A 20,349-nucleotide genomic window follows, 5' to 3' on the forward strand; every position below is an offset into this window, starting at 1 on the left:
AAGCTGGGAGCACACTTTGAGGAGAGACGTATCACAGTCCAGTTTAGACACATGCATGGTCATTATTAATTCACTGCATGTGACCATGTATATAAATATTCCTTGTAATGTCATCAAGAAAGCTTAAAAGTTGTGTTTTTTTTTTTGGAAGAAAAGAACATTACTTTGTTTAAAAATTCATTTTTATTCACAGCTCTATGCAGACAAAGTGAATCCTGATACAGATTTGGTTTGGTCAAACAAATATAATTCAGTAAATGGAAGTAAATGGAAACATGACATTAAAAAAAAAAAAAAAAAAAAAAAAAAAACTGTGCATCAGATCAATACAGTGCTCTCCCGTTAACACGCCTCGTTACAGCACGGAATCGGTTATAACATGGCAGGGCCGTGGCTCCCGTTTGCTTCACAATGCCATTACAGTAGCCCTTTTAGTAGTTTGTAACTATGGCTCCCCACTATAGCGTTATAAAGAGTGAGCACTGTATTAGAAACTGCCTGTACATCTTTTTCTTCCCAATGATACGTTGTTTAACCCAACATATGTTACTGAGCACTGTGTTTTTAAAACTTATTCTTAGAATATTATCAGCACAATGCTATACTAAAACGGGACTCATTGCAATTGTATCTTTAGTAGTAGGTACTTAGTATGTTGGGTTTTACATTAGACAGGTTTTAAACTAATCCACAGGAAAAGAAACAGCATCTGTGACTTAGGTGTTGTCATTTCTGTTCTAAAGTGTTTAGAACAAAAGGCAATTGCAGAGGGGTTAAAATGTCAAGTGTTCTTGACAGTACACACATGAGTATGCATTTGTATATAACCTAAATGCTTGCTTGTTCATTCTGCTCAATATTAGCTACTAGGACTTTGGTGTCATTTATTCCAAGTGAAGTTTAAATATTGAAATAAAGCGTATTGTCAAAGTTGCTCTCCTCTGATGGAGGATTACACCCCCGCTTGTAAATGAAAAAGCCTGCCAGTCCAGCTCCTGTTAAGATAAGGAGCACCACAGACACCACAATCACACTGTAATCTTGCGTTGATTTTTCTTCAGGTTTGCGAGCTAAAAGAAAAAGTACAGAACAAGTTTTGTCAACATTTTACATATTTTTATGAATATAGTCTAAGGCTAACACAACTAGAAAATTTGGATAACTGATGTACTTAGGAAAACTGAATTCAAGAAAAGAAAATGTTGAGTGCTGTTACATGCAGTACATATACTTTCATAAACCAGCAAAATAAAAGCTGAGCTGCCTATGCTTTAAACTTGACAAGAACAATTATATCGTGACAAGTTTTAATGAAATGCAATCTGTTTCATGGCAAAGCTGTTCATGAAACTTCATCTGCTTACCTTCCTGTGATGGGGGTTTCTCAGTTTGTTCAATAACTAAAAAAAAAACAAAAAAAATACAAAATTTGTTTTGTATTTGTTTGTATTATGATTTATTTGTGTAAATATAATGGCGTAGCCGTGCTGTTTGGTTTGTTTTTATTTTAGACCTGTTCTGGCAGAGGCAAGGTCGTAACTCTTCCTCTGTCAGGAGTAATTTTAAAGTGCATGCAGATTGTGGCCGAGGGGTAATAGAATAATTACAAGGTCGGCCACGGTATAAAAAGTCTGCAACTTTCCATATTCGTTGTGGGTGACCGGAAGTGGAGAACGGGAGATCGAGAGGAGAGAGAAATTTAAAAGTAATACATATAGGAACAGTGAAAGCGTTTGCCTACCTATTTCTGTTCCTGATTTGTTTTTGGTCACACTTTTATTTTCTGTGCTCTGTGAGCATTTATTTTTGTTAAAACCTTTTATTTATTTTTTGTTTAAATAAATGGCGTGTGCAGTGTCTTTTTCACTGCAGTATCTTGCCCTTGTTTCTTTCCTGCACTCTGCCCTGACATCACCACTCGCCAGGCTGTCACACCATCACTCACAAAAGCATGGCTTGAGTTGGCGAGCTTGGCTGGAGACTTATAAAATGGAGGCTTACAAAAGTCTACCATAGTAAATGCACAGCAAAGTGTAATAAAGCATAGTGAAAGCACAGTAAAGCATAGTTAAGTATTGTAAAGCATCTTAAACATGGTAAGCTATGGTAAATGCATAGTATAACCATGCTTGTGAAAACTGCCAAAATTACAGTGCAAAAATACTGAGGTAAACGTTTATAAGGGGACTTACAGGGATCACTGCATTGGTTTTTGCACCAAGTAGTCTGGGGCAAGTTCACCTCAACATTGTTCAGAGATCACTATACTAATCAGTCAACTGCAGAGTCTAGGAGATCTCCAAGCCTGGGGCACGTCTCCAGGACTCAACTATAGAGTCTAGGAGATCTTCAAGCCTGGGGCATGCCTCCAGGACTCCACAGGTTCGACAAGTGAAAAAAGGCAATTGGCTTGACTGTGGGAACTGAGGTCACATTGATCTGAACTGATCATGCCAAAATTGGGTAGCAAAACAACCGGGGAGAATGTGATAAAAATATGAGAATAAATATTCCAATCTGTAAACCAATCTGTAGCCTTTTATCTTTATGGCAGTGCAAAAGAGCCTTTCACACTGGCTGAAAGAAAGATGCCTGGGTGTGGGCTTTAGGTAACCAGTTGAAGAAAGGTTAGTTGTGAAGTTTTTGAAGACACCATTTCTCTGGTGATATGAATTACACTACACTGAAATGGGGATTCCGAATGCTTTGGTAATTATCACTAATTATTACTGGATATATTCTAATATTTTTCAAGGGAAATTATTAATCTTTTCATGGTGGGAGAATCTAAAAGATATGCACATAATGAAACCAGACTCCAATATTCGATATGATTTTTCCTTCTATTGATAGCTGCACCACCTTCTAGACAAATAGTGTATCGCAACATAATGATTATTAGTAGGACACTAATTTGTCAATTTTTCATATTCCTTTATAGGATAATCTTTATTGTACCAAACATCATTAAAGCCAATCGGGTAATATCACTTACTCTTTGATGTTTTACAGATGTATCCTCTATAAGAGTTACAATTTAGATTGTACCACTTTCCACTGACAGTATGAAGCTCAACGCAATCTTTGCTTTTTCCAGATTCTCCTGAATTCCAGTTCACATAATCCACCACAGAGTTGTCGATCCATAACCAATTCCCTGAAATGAGGCACAAAATACACAGATATCAAGGACAAGCAAGTCTGTGTTTATTACACACCCGCCCATGTAGAACACTGCATGCCGATGAGGCACTGTTGCTGGTGTACCTAGCAGCTGAAAATTAACCTATGGTGTAAGAACTGGGATGGTCCTTTGCATGGTGGCAAGCTTGATGTCTATCAGAGGTTTCCCACAAACTATCACCAAATGGTCATTTTCAAGGCGCTTTGAGCAGAAACAAAAAACACCAAAATATGTTATCTACCCTTAACCCATTTAAATAAATCTTTGGAATCTGGAAAAGCTAACAAAAAATACCTTAAATACCAACACAGTTATCTAAAAGAAGTTGTGCATGCAAATCAATTTACCATCCACATTTTTGTACAGTCCTATCCAGAAGGATTTCACCCTGTCCTGCAGTATTTCAATGTTTTCTTCTATAAATCTAGCCTCGGCAGCATCTTCAATGCTCAGCAAAGCACCGCCTTTTAAACAAGAAAAAAGATGACGTGAATACATTATTCTTCAATGAGGCTTTTGCAATCACATATTTTCGTAACTGGAGGGACATACTGTGTGTTAACTACATTATGCAGATTGTAAAAAAAAAAAAAAAAATGGCATCTGTATTTTCTCATTAATTCATTCATCTACATGTTTATTCTGGAGTCAGTATGATCAGTCAAATCAATCTGTATTATTTATATAGCATTTTTCGCAAATAAATCAGTCCAAGGCTCTACACATAGATAAAAACATTGATAAACATTAAAAGCAGCAATAAGCAAGTGAACAATAAACGAATAAGTACAACTACAAATATTCATACCCATCTGTAGACATTCCATGGAAGCATGGGGCCAGTTATCAATGGACGCAGACTGAAATAAATAGCAGTGGCCACGAAAGGGACCCACACTTTTCTTTTCTTTGGTTCTGGACATTTACCAGCCAACTGAGGGGGGTCAGTTGGAGGGATATCTGTAAAGACAAACTGGCGCATTGGTCATTTTACTCAACTCAACTAATATTGGTTCCCACCGACCCCCTCCATATGTGCAAGTAAATTATACATGTATATTGCAAGTACATGTGAGGAATGTGTGCACTGTTCTCTTATGTATTATTTTGGTGAGACTGGAACAGTTAGCAGGGCTGGATGGTGCAAGGCTAAGGTTAGATAAAGTGGTCTTAAAATGAAGGTTTTAGTTGAAAATGCATGGATATAGACTTGCAAAGAAAGAATGCTTTGTTTCAAAAAATTAAGGTGGTGCAAATATTTGGAAGGGGAACCAATATTCCCAACTATTGTCTCCAAGAGGAAAGACATATTTGTTCCTAGGGGAACACACATTCTCTGACACCAGTACTCCAGCTCAAACAGCAGAAATTCATGTGGTCTACAAAAGTCTCCCAAACACTAAATCTAAACTAAACACAATTTTTTTTTTTTTTTTTGTGCACAGAATATGATCATACTCTACTGTAAACCTGAAAATGAACTATATTTCTAAAGTTTTTAAAGCATGCCTAAATATTAGAAATTGCCTTCTTTGTAGACTGCTTCATAGTTAAATATAATAACATCTAATAGCACTTGTGTGTACAATAAAAAGGGTTTTCTAATAAAAGAGCAAAGGGTTCATTCAAAATGCAGGATACATTTAACTACACTGTACAGTAGCTACACTGCTTATTGCATGTAGTTAATATTCTGCATCTCTGCTTCTCTGTGTAATATATCTGAAAACAAACAGAACTGCTTAACTATTCCTGTATTTAATCTTTCTAGAGGAAAAAAATATTAGTGAAACATGCAAATAAACTTCCATCACCAGAAATCAGACAAAACTATAGACAATCACAACAGCGCTCCAGGTAAGCTGAATACACTGCATGCAGTAGCTACAGTGGCTTGCGAAAGTATTGATCCCCCTTGGCATTTTTCCTATTTTGTTGCCTCACAACCTGGAATTAAAATTGATTTTTATTTGGATTTCATGTAATGGACATACACAAAATAGTCCAAATTGGTAAAGTGAAATGAAAACCTACCTTGTTTAAAAAAATTCTAAAAAATAAATAACGGAAAAGTGGTGTGTGCATATGTATTCACCCCCTTTGCTATTAAGCCTCTAAATAAGATCTGGTGCAACCAATTACCTTCAGAAGTCACATAATTAGTTAAATAAAGTCCACCTGTGTGCAATCTAAGTGTCACATGATCTGTCACATGATCTCAGTATATATACACCTGTTCTGAAAGGCCCCAGAGTCTGCAACACCACTAAGCAAGGGGCACCACCAAGCAAGCGGCACCATGAAGACCAAGGAGCGCTCCAAACAGGTCAGGGACAAAGTTGTGGAGAAGTACAGATCAGGGTTGGGTTATAAAAAAATATCAGAAACTTTGAACATCCCACGGAGCACTATTAAAGCCATTATTAAAAAATGGAAAGAGTATGGCACCACAACAAACCTGGCAAGAGAGGGCCGCCCACCAAAACTCATGGACCAGGCAAGGAGGGCATTAATCAGAGAGGCAACAAAGAGACCAAAGATAAACCCTGGAGGAGCTGCAAAGCTCCACAGTGGAGATTGCAGTATCTGTCCATAGGACCACTTTAAGCCGTACACTCCACAGAGCTGGGCTTTACGGAAGAGTGGCCAGAAAAAAGCCATTGCTTAAAGAAAAAAATAAGCAAACACGTTTGGTGTTCACCAAAAGGCATGTGGGAGACTCCCCAAACATATGGAAGAAGGTACTCTGGTCAGATGAGACTAAATTGAGCTTTTTGGCCATCAAGGAAAACGCTATGTCTAGTGCAAACCCAACACCTCTCATCACCCCGAGAACACCATCCCCACAGTGAAGCATGGTGGTGGCAGCATCATGCTGTGGGGATGTTTTTCATCGGCAGGGACTGGGAAACTGGTCAGAATTGAAGGAATGATGGATGGCGCTAAATACAGGGAAATTCTTGAGGGAAACCTGTTTCAGTCTTTCAGAGATTTGAGACTGGGACGGAGGTTCACCTTCCAGCAGGACAATGACCCTAAGCATACTGCTAAAGCAACACTCGAGTGGTTTAAGGGGAAACATTTAAATGTCCTGGAATGGCCTAGTCAAAGCCCAGACCTCAATTCAATTGAGAATCTGTGGTATGTCTTAAAGATTGCTGTACACCAGCAGAACCCATCCAACTTGAAGGAGCTGGAGCAGTTTTGCCTTGAAGAATGGGCAAAAATCCCAGTGGCTAGATGTGCCAAGCTTATAGACACATACCCCAAGAGACTTGCAGCTGTAATTGCTACAAAAGGTGGCTCTACAAAGTATTGACTTTGGGGGGGTGAATACTTATGCACGCTCAAGTTTTCTGTTTTTTTGTCTTATTTCTTGTTTGTTTCACAATAAAAAATATTTTGCATCTTTAAAGTGGTAGGCATGTTGTGTAAATCAAATGATACAAACCCCCCAAAAATTCATTTTAATTCCAGGTTGTAAGGCAACAAAATAGGAAAAATGCCAAGGGGGGTCAATACTTTCGCAAGCCACTGTATAGAAGGCAAAGACAGCTAATTGTAGTCTGACTGAGAATTGCCAGAAACATGGGACCAATAAGTTCAGGTTTTCATTAAAAAAATAAATAAATAAAACATTTTGTTTCTGTGTTTATTTGCTTCACAGCCATATTGCTTATGTTTTTTTTTTAATTTTAAGACCAGTTTTTGTACAGTAGGTTAAAGTAACATTACAGTTAAAATGTAAGGCTGTAATGAATGTAGACCCCATATGTTAGCACTCAAGTAAGTACAGTATTTATTAAAAGTACTCATGACTTCAAGTTAATGTTGCATTTTACTTATCCAAAATACATTTTACTCACATAGTGTCTAAATTGGAGGGTAAATTACTGAATGACTCAAACCCTTATCTGGAGCGCTGAGTCACAATATTTCTCTTGACAGTGGTTTTATAAAATCGGAGAAAAAGACTGTCGCAGTGAGTTACCAGAATTCCCTCGAAACACTTTCTGTATAGATAACCTCATCCTCCACGTATCAATTGTGATTTGCAGACAAACCTTGACACCTCTTGAAGGTACAGTTGCATGTTACAGATGGTTTGTAGTTCAAAAGGTAGGCCGTAGAAATTATATAAGTAAAATCATGCTGGTGTCTTATCTCTACTCTGTTTACACACTGAATAGTAAGGGTACAGGTAAAATCATGCTGGTGTCTTATCTCTACTCTGTTTACACACTGAATAGTAAGTGTCGTTACAGGGAGCCGTTTTCCATGTTCCATCGTTGTCGATGTAAACACATGCAATGTTATTGTTAGGCTCTGTAGGCGCCCATCTGGAATAACTCAGTCTCCAGCTGTCAGTCCATCTAAAATATCCTTCAGTCTGAAAAGGATAAAGACAATAGACTACACACGAGGAAGACAAAGACAACCCCAACCCCAGGGAACTTACATTTCTCATGCAGTAGTGATTTTAATACACTAGAATATAGTTGTGGAGATTTCTTTTGATGATGAGTGAACAACGATAGGATAAAGATGCAGATATAGATATGCAAAAATAGAAAAGGAAATGTCATTTTAATTCTGTGTTATATATCACTTAGCTTTGTATAATGTTTGCAATCACACTGAAGAATGTGGATCCCATATTGAGTTATTCACAAATAAAACAGATTTGTTTCACCCTACCTTATTTATTCCTTACATTTTGCGTTAACCATTTTGATTGCTGTGGATTTGCATTGCTGTCGTTACATTTTGTGCAAAGTTTATGACATGTAGGTCTAATATTGCAATATGCATCCATGATTACATTTGGTTACAAAGGCTCACAAGACTATACAACGCTTTTTAAACCTTTTCTTCTGTTGGTAATCATTTGGTTCTTTGCATGTATTTATACTTTAATACTGTTGTAAAATATTCTGTTACTTCCTGCTACCAAATCACTTCTTCGGTGTAGCTCAGTTTCGCTCCAATGGTCTAGCTGCAATCAAGCCATGTGACACTGACTGCAGAGGAAGTGATTAGATACCTTGTTTTTTTTTTTATTTTAATTTTAAACCAACAGCTGCTGTGGTTTAAAAATCTGTCGAACTTAAGTTTAAAGAACAAAGAACCAAAAGATTAGAAAAAAAGAAAAGGTAGGAAATGGATAATCAATGTTACCATCATGAAATAAGCAAATAAAAGAAAATGGGCATCTGCTTAGCATTCTGTATATGGTAGAGATTTTTGTTATCGCTAATGCAAGGTCGACAGGCTGAGGCAACCCAATATACAGGTGGAGGCTGGGCGGACCTCAGTACCTTGCGCTCTGCAGTCCCAAATGTTAACCACTGTACACTGTCTTTCTTGCACTGGCAGGTACTAGTATATTTTCCTCTGTGTGCATTTTACACCACGGGTCATCTACTAACTCCCTTTCCCCTGTGCCACAGTTAGTGGTAATGAAATAATAACTATATTATTACAATTTATAACACATGTATTGATGCAGTATGACTTTGCTAGTGTGCATCCCTTATGTGTAACTGCTTCAACAACATATATGTATTTAAAAAGATGTTTACTGACACGTATTATTTTATACTGTTCATCATGCTTAAGTAATAATAAAGTCAATCTAATTTACTACATTGCTGTTTAATCCAATCCACAATGGTTCTCCATATTTTTCTGCTTGTAGCATAATGAAGGACTGTATCATAGGATTCAAAATACTGGCCAGCTCTGCATCTTCTGCTTTGCATTGTCTCCGAGCCTCATCCCACTTTAACTTTTGCTTTATTATTCTATAGGAGCTTGTGCCAAATTGGACATAACCCTTGGGCGCTGCTGTCGTTGGTGGTTTGCTGAAATTAGGATCTGGAACAAGAAAAAATAAGACAAAAAAGGATTTTAGCTGGCAGCAATTTGAATGTTGCTCTTCATGCACAGTGAGTTTCAGAGACAGAGGGAAAAGGAACACTTTCTAAAAGATAAAAAGGTTGAATCTCATAGTAACAGGAAAGCACACAAATAGAAAAGTTTGAGAATGAGAAAAGGCCCATCAAGGCTTGTTTATGAGCCTGAATAACATGTCAATTGGATAATGGTAATTTAAGTGCTTTTTTAGATGTACATAAATATTACAATATTTACCATATTTTTTTTGGCAAATAAAGCCTTTCACTGCAAGACAATCCTCATTTTTCCAGTGCCCAGCCAGTTTGGAGTTCAACCCACTTGTCATAATTACAGAGTCATATTCCTAAATAGACAAATGATTATGTCATAAAATTATTATGACATAATATTATATTATGTCATTGTCCTGTTTTTGAAAAAGTAATTCACGACCGAAAGGATTAATTTTGAGAGACCTAAAACTGTGAATACACTGCACTAGAAAAAAATACTGTCTCTCCGAACCTGAAGCCTTACCTTTTTAACAAATGTATGACTTTCCTAAATAATAATGCAGCCAGGTAATATTTGGTGTGTTTTGGATGTGTGTCCGGCAGGGGGCAGACTGGTAAACTTGGAGTCTAACTGCACATACCTTCCAAATTGTATAAATTGACTACCTGCAGCCAGGCACATTTGTGACCCGAGTGAAATAGTTTTATAAAACTTTAAATGCTTTTAATATTAACAATTGTTATGGAACATACTTACCAAGTTGACTTACTGTGATCTTTGTGGAAAACAAAATGTTGAGCATTGCTGTATTACATGCAACTATATGTAATACTGTTATTTGATTTGTGTTTGCATGTATAGCATTTAACAATTAAATGATTGATATTTGCACTTGTGCTCGTTCTGTGCATTCAAGTAGGCTATTTGATGTATTGTACATTTGCACAGATTATCAATGTGTTTTTGTATTTCTTTTATAGGTCACTATTGCATTTTTCCTCTCATTATTGTTTTTGTATTCTCGTTTCCCTGCTGTATGTATTACTTAAATGCTTTTCATGCCTTTTTACACAGTATTGCATGCACATGTTAAGAATATATGGTACTACAACTTTATGATCCTTTAAGCTTGCTCAAATACAGTGTACAAGAACCTATAGTCATTCAACTGCATATACTGTTCCAGAAACGTTTCTCTCTATCTCAGAAATAATACTGTTTTTGTACTTATACTAAACCCTGTGTTGTATCAGCCCTTTCTTATTTGACCCTTAAACTTACCTCATCTCCATAAGTAAATCTACCCTGAGGCATTGAAACTGGATAGCCTTTAGCCCAGTTAATGTAGTAAACCATCATCCCATCAGTCCAGAGGAAGTGCATCTCTGCATTGATGTCATTTAACCCAATCCATACATCCACAGGCAAATCCAGAAGTTTAGATGTAAGAAACGCTAGAGAGATGGAGAGAATAAACAACTGATCTGGATATTTAAAGAAATAAAACTTATGAAAATACAGCTAGGCATACTGCAACTAGTGCACCCTCGCACTATCTCAGTGTTGTAATGGCAGCCGCCCATATAGCTCTGGAGCCCCCTAGCTCCTCCCCTGGTGGGTTATGGGATGGGATATCAAGCCAAGTGGTTGCTGCACAGTCACTGGGATCCATTACTGTAGCTACTAAGAACCAGACAGGTTTTTTTCATAACTTATTATCGCCTCATGTCCTATGAAAGAGTTTTGGTTTAACTGTGTAACAGGGCGGAGTCTGGAGGTGAACCAACAACCATGCACACCGTAAGCGAGCGTCTTAACCACAATGCATCTGTAGTTTTAGAGCTTAACAGTTTACTATCATCAATAATCATTTGTAGATCCAGAAACTACTTAAAATATTGTGTTTTTTAGTGCCAAGACAGACCATTTAGAGAAATCTGCACCATACAGTACAAATAACCAGGGCCAATGAGAAATATTGTGAAACCAATTAGTGATAAGAAAAAGTGGGGTTCTTACAGTAATAACTGTACTTGAATGCAGTCTTTGTGCAAAGTAAATACAATCTGATAGATAGCAGATGGTAACAGAGCAAAACACTGACTGAATGAGATATAAAGAGGCCTTTAACTTTCATTTTCATGTATATAGTCATTTCAAATATACCTCGGTCACACAACTATTGTGCATATAGCTTTTTAAAATTATAAACAAAGAAGCTCTACTGTATTTATCAAACATAGTTTAAAGAGAGAAATATAGTTGTGGGCATGTGCAAAATGCTACTTAAGGGGAAAACAATGACATTAACAGAGGGTGTCAAATGAACTGGTTATACAGGGGCACAGTTAACATTATTTTTAATCTTATTGTGTTACATACCTTGCTGTTTTGCATTTGCAATGGAAACCGAATTTCCACCCTGGTTAATACAGAGAGTTCTTGCATCTGTCCATGTCTTTCGGTCAGCATCATTCATGCCAAACATTTTGTAGCACTAGGAGAAAATAAAACAGCTGTCTTACCATACATCCACCCCTTTAAGTCTATGCACTGTATAATCTTTTGAGCTGTTACCTTTTTCTGATATGATAACCAGTCAGCCGGACATCCTCCGACAGGAGGAACTGTGGTACCCATGGTGGTATTAACAAAAGTTTCACTTCTTTTACATATAGAAGGAAATGACTCGCCACAGTTGATATCGTTCCAAAATCCTGCAAAACAAAATGAGGGACTCAATACTAATTCGACCTCAATTAGTGCTGCACGAAACAATTATTCCATTATTCGGATAAGCTCTCCAATTGAAGAAACAGCTGCTTGTATTTGTGTGGATTGCTGCTTTGCTTAAACCCTGTGGAGAACAGAAGTCCACACAAATCCAAGCAGCTGCTTCTTCACTTGCACTTCACTTGGAATGGTCAAGCGCTTATGTGAATAATTGAACAATCAGTTTGTGCAGCTTTAATCTCTAATCTCGAATCTGAAGGTGTGAGGATGTAGAACAAGGCAGGCCAGGCCATGCACACCTTCAGTGCATTTAATTTATTATGTTGAGGATATTGTTCAACATACTGAAGGGAGGGAATATGAACTACCTATATTTGTAAAAACATAAAGGAAAAAAAAGCTCTTATGACATACAATAGAAGATGTTAATGCGATTACAGTAGGGTTATCATATGACTCCATGTGCACTAGGGCAGTTTGGAAGAGTTCTGGCTTTTCAACTCATATCCCAATGCATTCTGGTAAGGGCAGTCCTCCTTCTCTTAAGGAAACAATGAAAGGTACCTGAGACAGGTAAAATGTATCAGAATGTAATTGCGTTGTGAGTTGAAAAGCCTGAACTGTGTCAAACTGTCCCAGTGAACAGAGTCATATATAACTCTGAATTACAGCTGCTTGGCATTGAAAGCACAGGTTCAATCTTCATTTCAGGGGAAATAACCTCATTAGAACTCAGATAATAACATCAATAACACATTTTCCCACAGTACTCTTACCAGTATTGTGACCATTCTCCAATTGCACCAGAAGTGTCAAATATAACCTTTCATTGTAAAGGATTTCTGCTTACAACGACAGAATGCTACACTGTGTTGCACATTGGCTTAAAAATATATACTTTTGTTCTGTAGCTACTGGAGGTGCTAACCCACATTTTACTGAGGTGGGTCAGTTTGTGAGCTGAACTTCAGGTACAGGTGCAAACAAACATGCAAGCACTGTCCTTTGCAGAACAGTTACAAATACGCATTAATTAAGTTAACTGATGGCTGTATCTTGATTCAAAGGTGTTGAGTTTGATTTTGACTTGATGTACACTTACCCATGCTTCTATACATTGTTGCACAGTTTTCATCATTATTTGCAAAATTAGGTTCATGCTGTTCCCAAGCCACATAGGTCACTGGAGATCCATCCATCCACCTTGAACACAAGCAAATCTCCTCAGTTTTGTTATATTTGAATACATATATAATCAAGTATTTATCTAAAACTAAAATGGAATTTACCTTCTTTCTCATCACTAGGGTGTTATATAGTTGTTACATCATCAAATAGCAAGAACCTGAACTTATTAAAACCCTAAATAAGAACTTTCCTACTTTCCTACTTCAAAACCACGCAGTACAAAAAATATGAAATGTCATTGCACCCAGCATGAGCGAAACGGGCAGTTAGCAAACTGACAGCAGAAACAGCTTTGTGTAGGTCATAATACAAGGACAACACCTTTATGTCTTTACCAGCCTTTTCAGAAACGCTACCGTTACTTGTACCTACTGGACTGTTTTATCAAGACCAACAGATAGGGCGATGTAGTATTGGTCATAATTGTCATCCCTTGAGATCTGAAAAAAAAAACAATTACAGCTAATGTGTATTGATTGCATAAAGCATATATTTTTCTATCAGCATTTAGAGTATATGTATTGCTACAGACTCGGATTAAAATGTAATAAAGATATTTACCAGTTTCCATAAAAACCTTCTTTCAGATTCACTTTGTATTACTGCCAGATCACCAAAATTCTTCTTACAGAAAGTTCTAGCTTCTTGCATAGGAAGCAATTTGGTATTAATATGGTACTGAGATCCATTGTACACAACCCAGCCATCTTCTGTGGAATTTTATACTGTGGAAAATATATAGAACATACTGTATAAAACAAAATGGAAAAACTGGACCAACGTCACAGAGGGAAATTGTGTCTGCTGCTTACCCTCTTCCAGAATGTCTATGACCCCACCCACCTTGCTACTTGATCATTTGCATCAACATTACCAAACATGCTTGTTAGCTGTGAAAACTGAGCAATACAACAAATCCTCATTCAGAACTGCCAGTAACAACAGGATAAGGCTCTGCTGTTTCTTAATAAATATATATATATGTTTTCTGAGCTGGGACTATAATGTTGGGATATAACATGCTCTAATATATTTTTCATAACAAAAAATGCAAATCAAATATTTTAAGTTCAGTAATATAAAATAATTGACCTACCTGGTTCAGACATTGTGGGGACGGGTTTTAACAAAGTTCCTGTAAAAAGAACATGTAAATCTTCAGATAATTTAAAGATATGTTATCTGTATGGCGTTATACATTTAGATTTGGTGTATATATGTGTGTGTGTGTGTGTGTGTGTGTGTGTGTGTGTGTGTGTGTGTGTGTGTGTGTGTGTGTGTGTGTATATAATCGTTAAATAAAATCGTTATAATATAAACTGTGTAATGAAGCATGGATGTTACAGATCATTTCTAACGCATACTACGTTCAGCAGCACACTTGAGCCAAAATAATCAAGTAATATAATCCAATGTCTCTAAGCACTCTCAACTGTTGCTTCTCATTTTCTTTATCCTTTCATAAAAAAGGAATTCAATAAAGAACCGTAGCTTTGGAATAGCCCTTAATATCCTCTTGAGAGAGGTGCTCTATGACATTCACTTTGAATTGTACAGTATAGGCTGCTGTTTGATCTCCTGCAATGTGCTGCTTTTTTACAGAGTCATGCAGGTCAAAGAATTGCACATATTGTAGAAAGACTGTAGTAGCACAGACATAAGAGTGAATTGTGGTGTGCATTAACACAGTGTGTTCCAATGTTTTTGTTATTTCTTATGTCAATTAAGTGGACAGTAGTTTGTGTTTACTGCATGCTTTTTATCTTAAATAAACATGAAAGCAGGAACAGTACTCATCAAGAATGTAACATGCCTTTTTACAAAAAAAGATAATTATTTTCACAGCATAAACATTCTAATGAATCCCATGACTGTATAAATGGCAACATTTCCTTCTGAGCACAGATGCGATGACGATGACCTGATAAACGTTACCTTTACGAATTTTACAAATCCAGTTTGTGTAGCTTTCACAGTGACGGTCGTTCCAAGAGAACGGATAGAAAAGTGACATTTCAGTACAAAGCTCAGCATTATTATAATTATTGGGTTCTCCATAGCCCCAGTTTTCATATGACATCAGTGTGAAAAAAACAAAGTCAATGGAACCTGTCAATCATTTTTATTGAAAAGTAAAATGATCAGCATTAAAATACAGACACTTGTTTTATCTTGCTCCAAAATGCATACCATTATACACCTTAAAACATCCATGCTACATCGATCAAGCACTGCAGACAAGCGGTGTTGCTTAGTGAAGCTCTTAATTTTATAGTATAATGATCAGAAACAAACTCAGTGTTCTGCCTTAAACTATTTATAGGCACTTGCACTATGGTTTGGTTAGACAAAGTGCTCGGGAAAGACTACCAAACCATGTAAATATTCCACTAAAAGCGCACCGCTTGGAACACAGCCTCAACACTTAAAACATGTAAAAAAAAAAAAAAAACAAACAAAAAAGTGTTTTAAAGAAACTATTTTACAAGCACAATAACAAACTCAAAAGCATATGGATGTAAAAGAAAATAGCTCTTCTCAGATGGTTGAAGGCACGACACACCTTAGGTATTCGTTTATCTCAATACTACTGCATGCTTTCTCATGTGTCACTGCTTACTTGCTGACAGCTTTTTTAGACTTTCTTAAGCCATGTTAATATATCATTTGACTAAATCATAGCATAATGATTGACACCCAGCTGCATGAAGTACCTTGCTGACGCTCGGTTCTTTAAGCTTTCTTTGGTCATTAATCTCATGATACAGCAACGGGCATTAGTCTTTATCCCTGCAGTAATATGAATGACTTGCTGGACTGCCATCACTCCATACGTGACCAGCAGTGGAATCCAAAATGTTTAAACCAATCCAGCCAGCTTCATTGTAAAAGTATGCGCTGTTAGAAAAATGAGAACACACGAGTATATAGTATGTAATATATCATATCAATACATATGCATCACAAAAAAAGCCTATTCCTCTTGTTGTGATATCGTAGAAATGTGTACCCAGGTGCTTAGTCCTCAGAGATATAGGGGATTCGTGGATAAAGACTGTCTGCCTTTAAGAAGAAAGGCATGATGGGATATCAGCTGGAATTGTTAGCTGATATGCACAAGCTTCAGTGCACAGAGGTGCATATTATCAACCGGCAGAATACGGGAACCCCAGTTTCAAGCAACAGTTGTGACGGTGACCAAATGTATGCGAGTACTGTTGTGTAAAAAATTGCTTAAAATTAGGGCCGCAGCCAGGAATTTTGGGGCCCGGGACATGCCCTAAGAGAAGCCCCCCCCCCCCCCCCCAATTAGTGCACATTGACTCTGTTTACCTTGTCAACAACCTTCTAATTTTATAATTTATTTTCTTTAACAAAACCTCACTTGTCACCCATGAACCAAAACATATATTCATCTATATTCATATACAGCAAACTTATTTGAATAATTACTTTCTAAACTATTTAGGTACACATTCTTATGTTTTGTATGTACTTATTCCCCTACGATTAATAGCCCATGTCAAAGAAGCAAAACCAGCCCTCGTTATGCAGACAGGAGCAGAGTTACAGACAGTAGCTTAACTGCGTGCGATTATACCCAGTAATAAATCGAGACTGGTTGAATGTTCTTAGATGCGTTAAAACATACTGTTTAAAAATAAAAGTTGCTGTTCAGACTCTGAACATACCATGTGTTTTCATAATGTCCAACTAGTTTATTGTAATGTGTTGTGTTGCTTTACTTTGAGAAATAAGAAAATGTTTACCACTTTTTTTTTGTGCACTCCAATACACCTACCTAATTTTTCGGCAGTCAAATCGTAGTGCCGAAATAAACTTTTGGTGCCACGAACAGATTGTTTTCACCTGTTACATTGTATATATAATGTGTGTGTGTGTGTGTCGATTGGTTAATTTATGGCCGTTAGTTGATTTATCTGTAGATTAGTCTGTGCACAATATTATAGCGGCTGTCTGCATAGTAATATGAAAAAATCAATAGAATCTAAAAAAAATAAATTAAAAAAAAAGTAATACAATTTAGAAAAAAAGATTTAAAAACAAACAAACACAGTTTCCAGAATTAAAACAGTATCCAAAGTCAGTATTCAAAATTGCAGAATATAGTGCTCAATAAGGCCCTAATCACAGTTCACTTGCAAATGAAAATGCACAAAAGCAATTACAGATCACAGTTCATGCTGTTTAATGATTAACTGTTTTACATTACAGTAGCTGGTGACTAACTTTACTATAAAAGCTTAAGATTGTACTGCTGTCTTTTTTTAGACCCATTTCCTGTCATTGTTTTTCTTACAGTGAAATAATATGTAATGTAATACTGCACCTGGTAAGTTGACATTAAAGTGAGTAAACCTGACTTCTTGACCAGTTGTCCAACTTAATGTATCCCGATCTTCCGTGTTTGACAAACCCAGCCAGAAATATTTTTCAGGCCTTAGTCCAACCAGGCTAATTAGATAGGAATGTTCATATCTAGAAGAAATGTATAGCATGCAAATAAACCCAGGACAGCAGTAAAGGAATAGTCCCTTGATGTGGCAGTGTGGCTACAGTATTAAGCACTACCGCATTTCAGAATTCTACTCTTGTCTGGTGAGCTTCGTGCTGCGTGACGCATTTCCTTAATTGTTGCTACCTGAACCAAACAAACCTGTATCTACATTGAGATATCTTTTTAGTAGTTGGCAATTGTTTTTTTTATCATTTTCTCCCAATTTAGAATAGCCAATCATTTTAAGGCTCAGCACACCGCTACCACCCCCCACGCTGGCTTGGGAGCAGCGAAGACGAACACACGCTGTCCTCTGAACCATGCAACCACCTCAGAGCTGCAATGTACAGGTAAGCCCGCAGGCCCCCGGCAGACTACAGGGGTCGCTGGTGCACGGGTGAGCTGAGGACACCCTGGCCGACCTAAGCTCCCCTGGGCAGTGCTCGGCCAATTATACGCCGCCCGCTGGGAGCTCCCGTCCATGGTCGGCAGTGGAATATCCTGAATCGCAACGTCCCGGCAATAGGGCGCATCCCGCACTCCATGCGGAGTGTCTTTACCGGATGTGCCACTCGGGAGCCCCCCTGAGGAAGGTTCTTTAATCTTAAGTTTACAAAAGAAAAAAAAAAAACATAAAAAATATACCAATGCTAATATTCAATCCAATCATATTTTAAAAATAATCAAGGCTAAGTAGCTTTGCTGTCTAAATTAAATAATGCAATGATAAATGTTATACATTTTGTTAGAAAAATGGGTAGATACTTGCATTTACTGTTAGTGATGCGAAATGTATTTAAACTGCTTACACTGATTAGCATAGTTAGGGTTAGTGCTCCATAAATCTTGTACTGCTCTGAATTGCACTTCAACAATTATCTCGCTATCAAAGGGGGCTGTTTTAATAGTCTAAACATGGGGATCTAAATATCTGATACTTTTTAAATAATTAAAATTGTCTCCAAGGAAAACAATAAACGTGTCGTCCTAAGTAACAATACATGAACCAGGCAAGGACGTGAATCTTTATAGATAATATTTCAAAACACTGTAGACTGTTTATTCATACCTGTCATCAACAGTAACCAGGTTTGAGGCTTTACATTTGCAAGTCTGGTTTGCTTCTATAAAAGACTGCATGTCAGATCCCACATATTAGCAGTAAAAGCCATATCTGGTCCAACCCTAGAAAACAATAAGCAAATCTTATTGGTTGGTGAAAGGATCTGTTAAACAAGGCAGAATAATTACATGTGTAGAATAAGTATCTTCTAATGTCTGTTTAATTTTCACCATCCCCCTACCTTAATGTTAATAACCATTCTTCCTGGTTCTGTTCCTCCACTATTGAATAAAAAAAAAACATTACCTGTGCCTGTAGAGTCCTAGTTGGCAGCTCTTTGTGTCTTTCTTGGTTCCAAAAAAAACACATCATGTGGTGACCTTCAACTCAGCTGGCCCCACCTGGTCTATTGTTATTGAATGAAGACTTTCTCTTGAAGCACAAAGTACTCAAACGTAGATGGTAACTAGGGTTTTATAGGCACAGATAATGCCAGGTGAATTCTGATACAGAGAACAGAGGCATTGAAAGTGATGAGTGGATGCTGTTTAATAGATTAGCTATTCTATACAAACACTTTCAAGACCTAAAAAGGCAATATTGGAGCAACATTTCTTAGAAAAAACTAAATGTTATCGTAAACATCATAAAATAGTTAAGGAAAGGTGAAAAATAAACCAAACTACATGTGAAGTACCATAAAAATGAAAAATATCAACGTAGTGTCTGACAAAAACACGTCGCATGTAAGCATTCAACTAAGAGTAAAATGGTCAGCAATATAAAGAGATTTGATATCTTAAAAAAATATTTTAATTACACGTTTGTTTGTTTGTTTGTTTTTTTAACTCTAACATTTTTTTATGGGTAATTGAAAGCTGAATGGGCGGCAGGCAGATGGACTGCAGTTTCACGGAGGAAACAAGACTGCAGCTGCATGTAGCGATTCCCTAGAACAATGCAGAACACTGGAAGTGTTTGCTCAGCGATTCGCAGCTAAGTATATTTTTCCGGCTGGAATATGTGTTGTAACGGATGTGAAAATACAATACAAAGCAGAAGATATTGTCTGATAAAACAGGTCTGTGCCAGCATCACATCACTAAATTCACTATTCAGCAAACTATTTCCTGCTAGTGTTATGAAAACACCTCCTAAATTACACCTGGGAATGTCAGTTACTTTTTCTTACTTGTCAAGGAGCAGCGTAGGACCACTGAGTGGTCAGAATGACAAATGTTGACAAAGGGTGGAAAATAACGAAGATATAAAATAAGGCAGCGAGTTAGCATTTGTCTCACATAGTAAGCCCTATGCTTAGATACATGTTGCTTTTACAAAAGATAAAGTAGAAGAAAATAAGTCTTGTAACTTACTTTCTTGCAACCCTGTTCCACAATCTCGGAAGCACCATGTGGCTTGGATGTGGCTTTTTTCTTGCAAATGTATCCATATTGCTTTTCACAGACATGATCTGTCCATTTGCCATCCTGTAGGTTTGAAAATACTACATCATTTGTAGAAATAGCTTTGCCTAACAGATGGGATGGGCCACTGGAGCAGCTCTATGCTTGTCCTAGTAGTTGATTGTTCTTTAAACTTTGTCAAGTTGGGTCTTAAAGGATGATTTTCTTTAAGACTCAACTTGACCCACCCGCAAGGATTCCTGTGGGTTTGTTTTAAACCAATTACTGTGCCTCGTACATATTCTAATGAAGCATTTTAATGTATGTATTTATATTAAGATAT

General features: G+C 37.1%; 1 protein-coding gene across 1 annotated transcript in view; it reads right to left on the minus strand.

Moving 5' to 3' along the window:
• Window positions 1-323: 323 nt before the first annotated feature.
• Window positions 324-20,349, minus strand: part of LOC121313755 (macrophage mannose receptor 1-like) — a 35,586-nt gene continuing 15,560 nt past the window's right edge. Inside the window, 21 exon segments of the mRNA XM_041246559.1 lie at window positions 324-1,070; window positions 1,365-1,400; window positions 2,996-3,157; window positions 3,532-3,648; window positions 3,993-4,076; window positions 4,079-4,144; window positions 7,051-7,057; window positions 7,398-7,574; window positions 8,829-9,061; window positions 9,338-9,446; window positions 10,379-10,551; window positions 11,480-11,594; window positions 11,675-11,814; window positions 12,933-13,033; window positions 13,391-13,458; window positions 13,580-13,737; window positions 14,115-14,153; window positions 14,879-15,127; window positions 17,310-17,518; window positions 18,607-18,722; window positions 19,977-20,090. Of these exon segments, the coding sequence (XP_041102493.1) occupies window positions 901-1,070; window positions 1,365-1,400; window positions 2,996-3,157; window positions 3,532-3,648; window positions 3,993-4,076; window positions 4,079-4,144; window positions 7,051-7,057; window positions 7,398-7,574; window positions 8,829-9,061; window positions 9,338-9,446; window positions 10,379-10,551; window positions 11,480-11,594; window positions 11,675-11,814; window positions 12,933-13,033; window positions 13,391-13,458; window positions 13,580-13,737; window positions 14,115-14,153; window positions 14,879-15,127; window positions 17,310-17,518; window positions 18,607-18,722; window positions 19,977-20,090 (2,643 nt within the window). The 3' untranslated portion in view covers window positions 324-900.

Source organism: Polyodon spathula, chromosome 4 (assembly GCF_017654505.1).
Source record: "Polyodon spathula isolate WHYD16114869_AA chromosome 4, ASM1765450v1, whole genome shotgun sequence".
In the NCBI taxonomy this organism is placed as follows: domain Eukaryota; kingdom Metazoa; phylum Chordata; class Actinopteri; order Acipenseriformes; family Polyodontidae; genus Polyodon; species Polyodon spathula.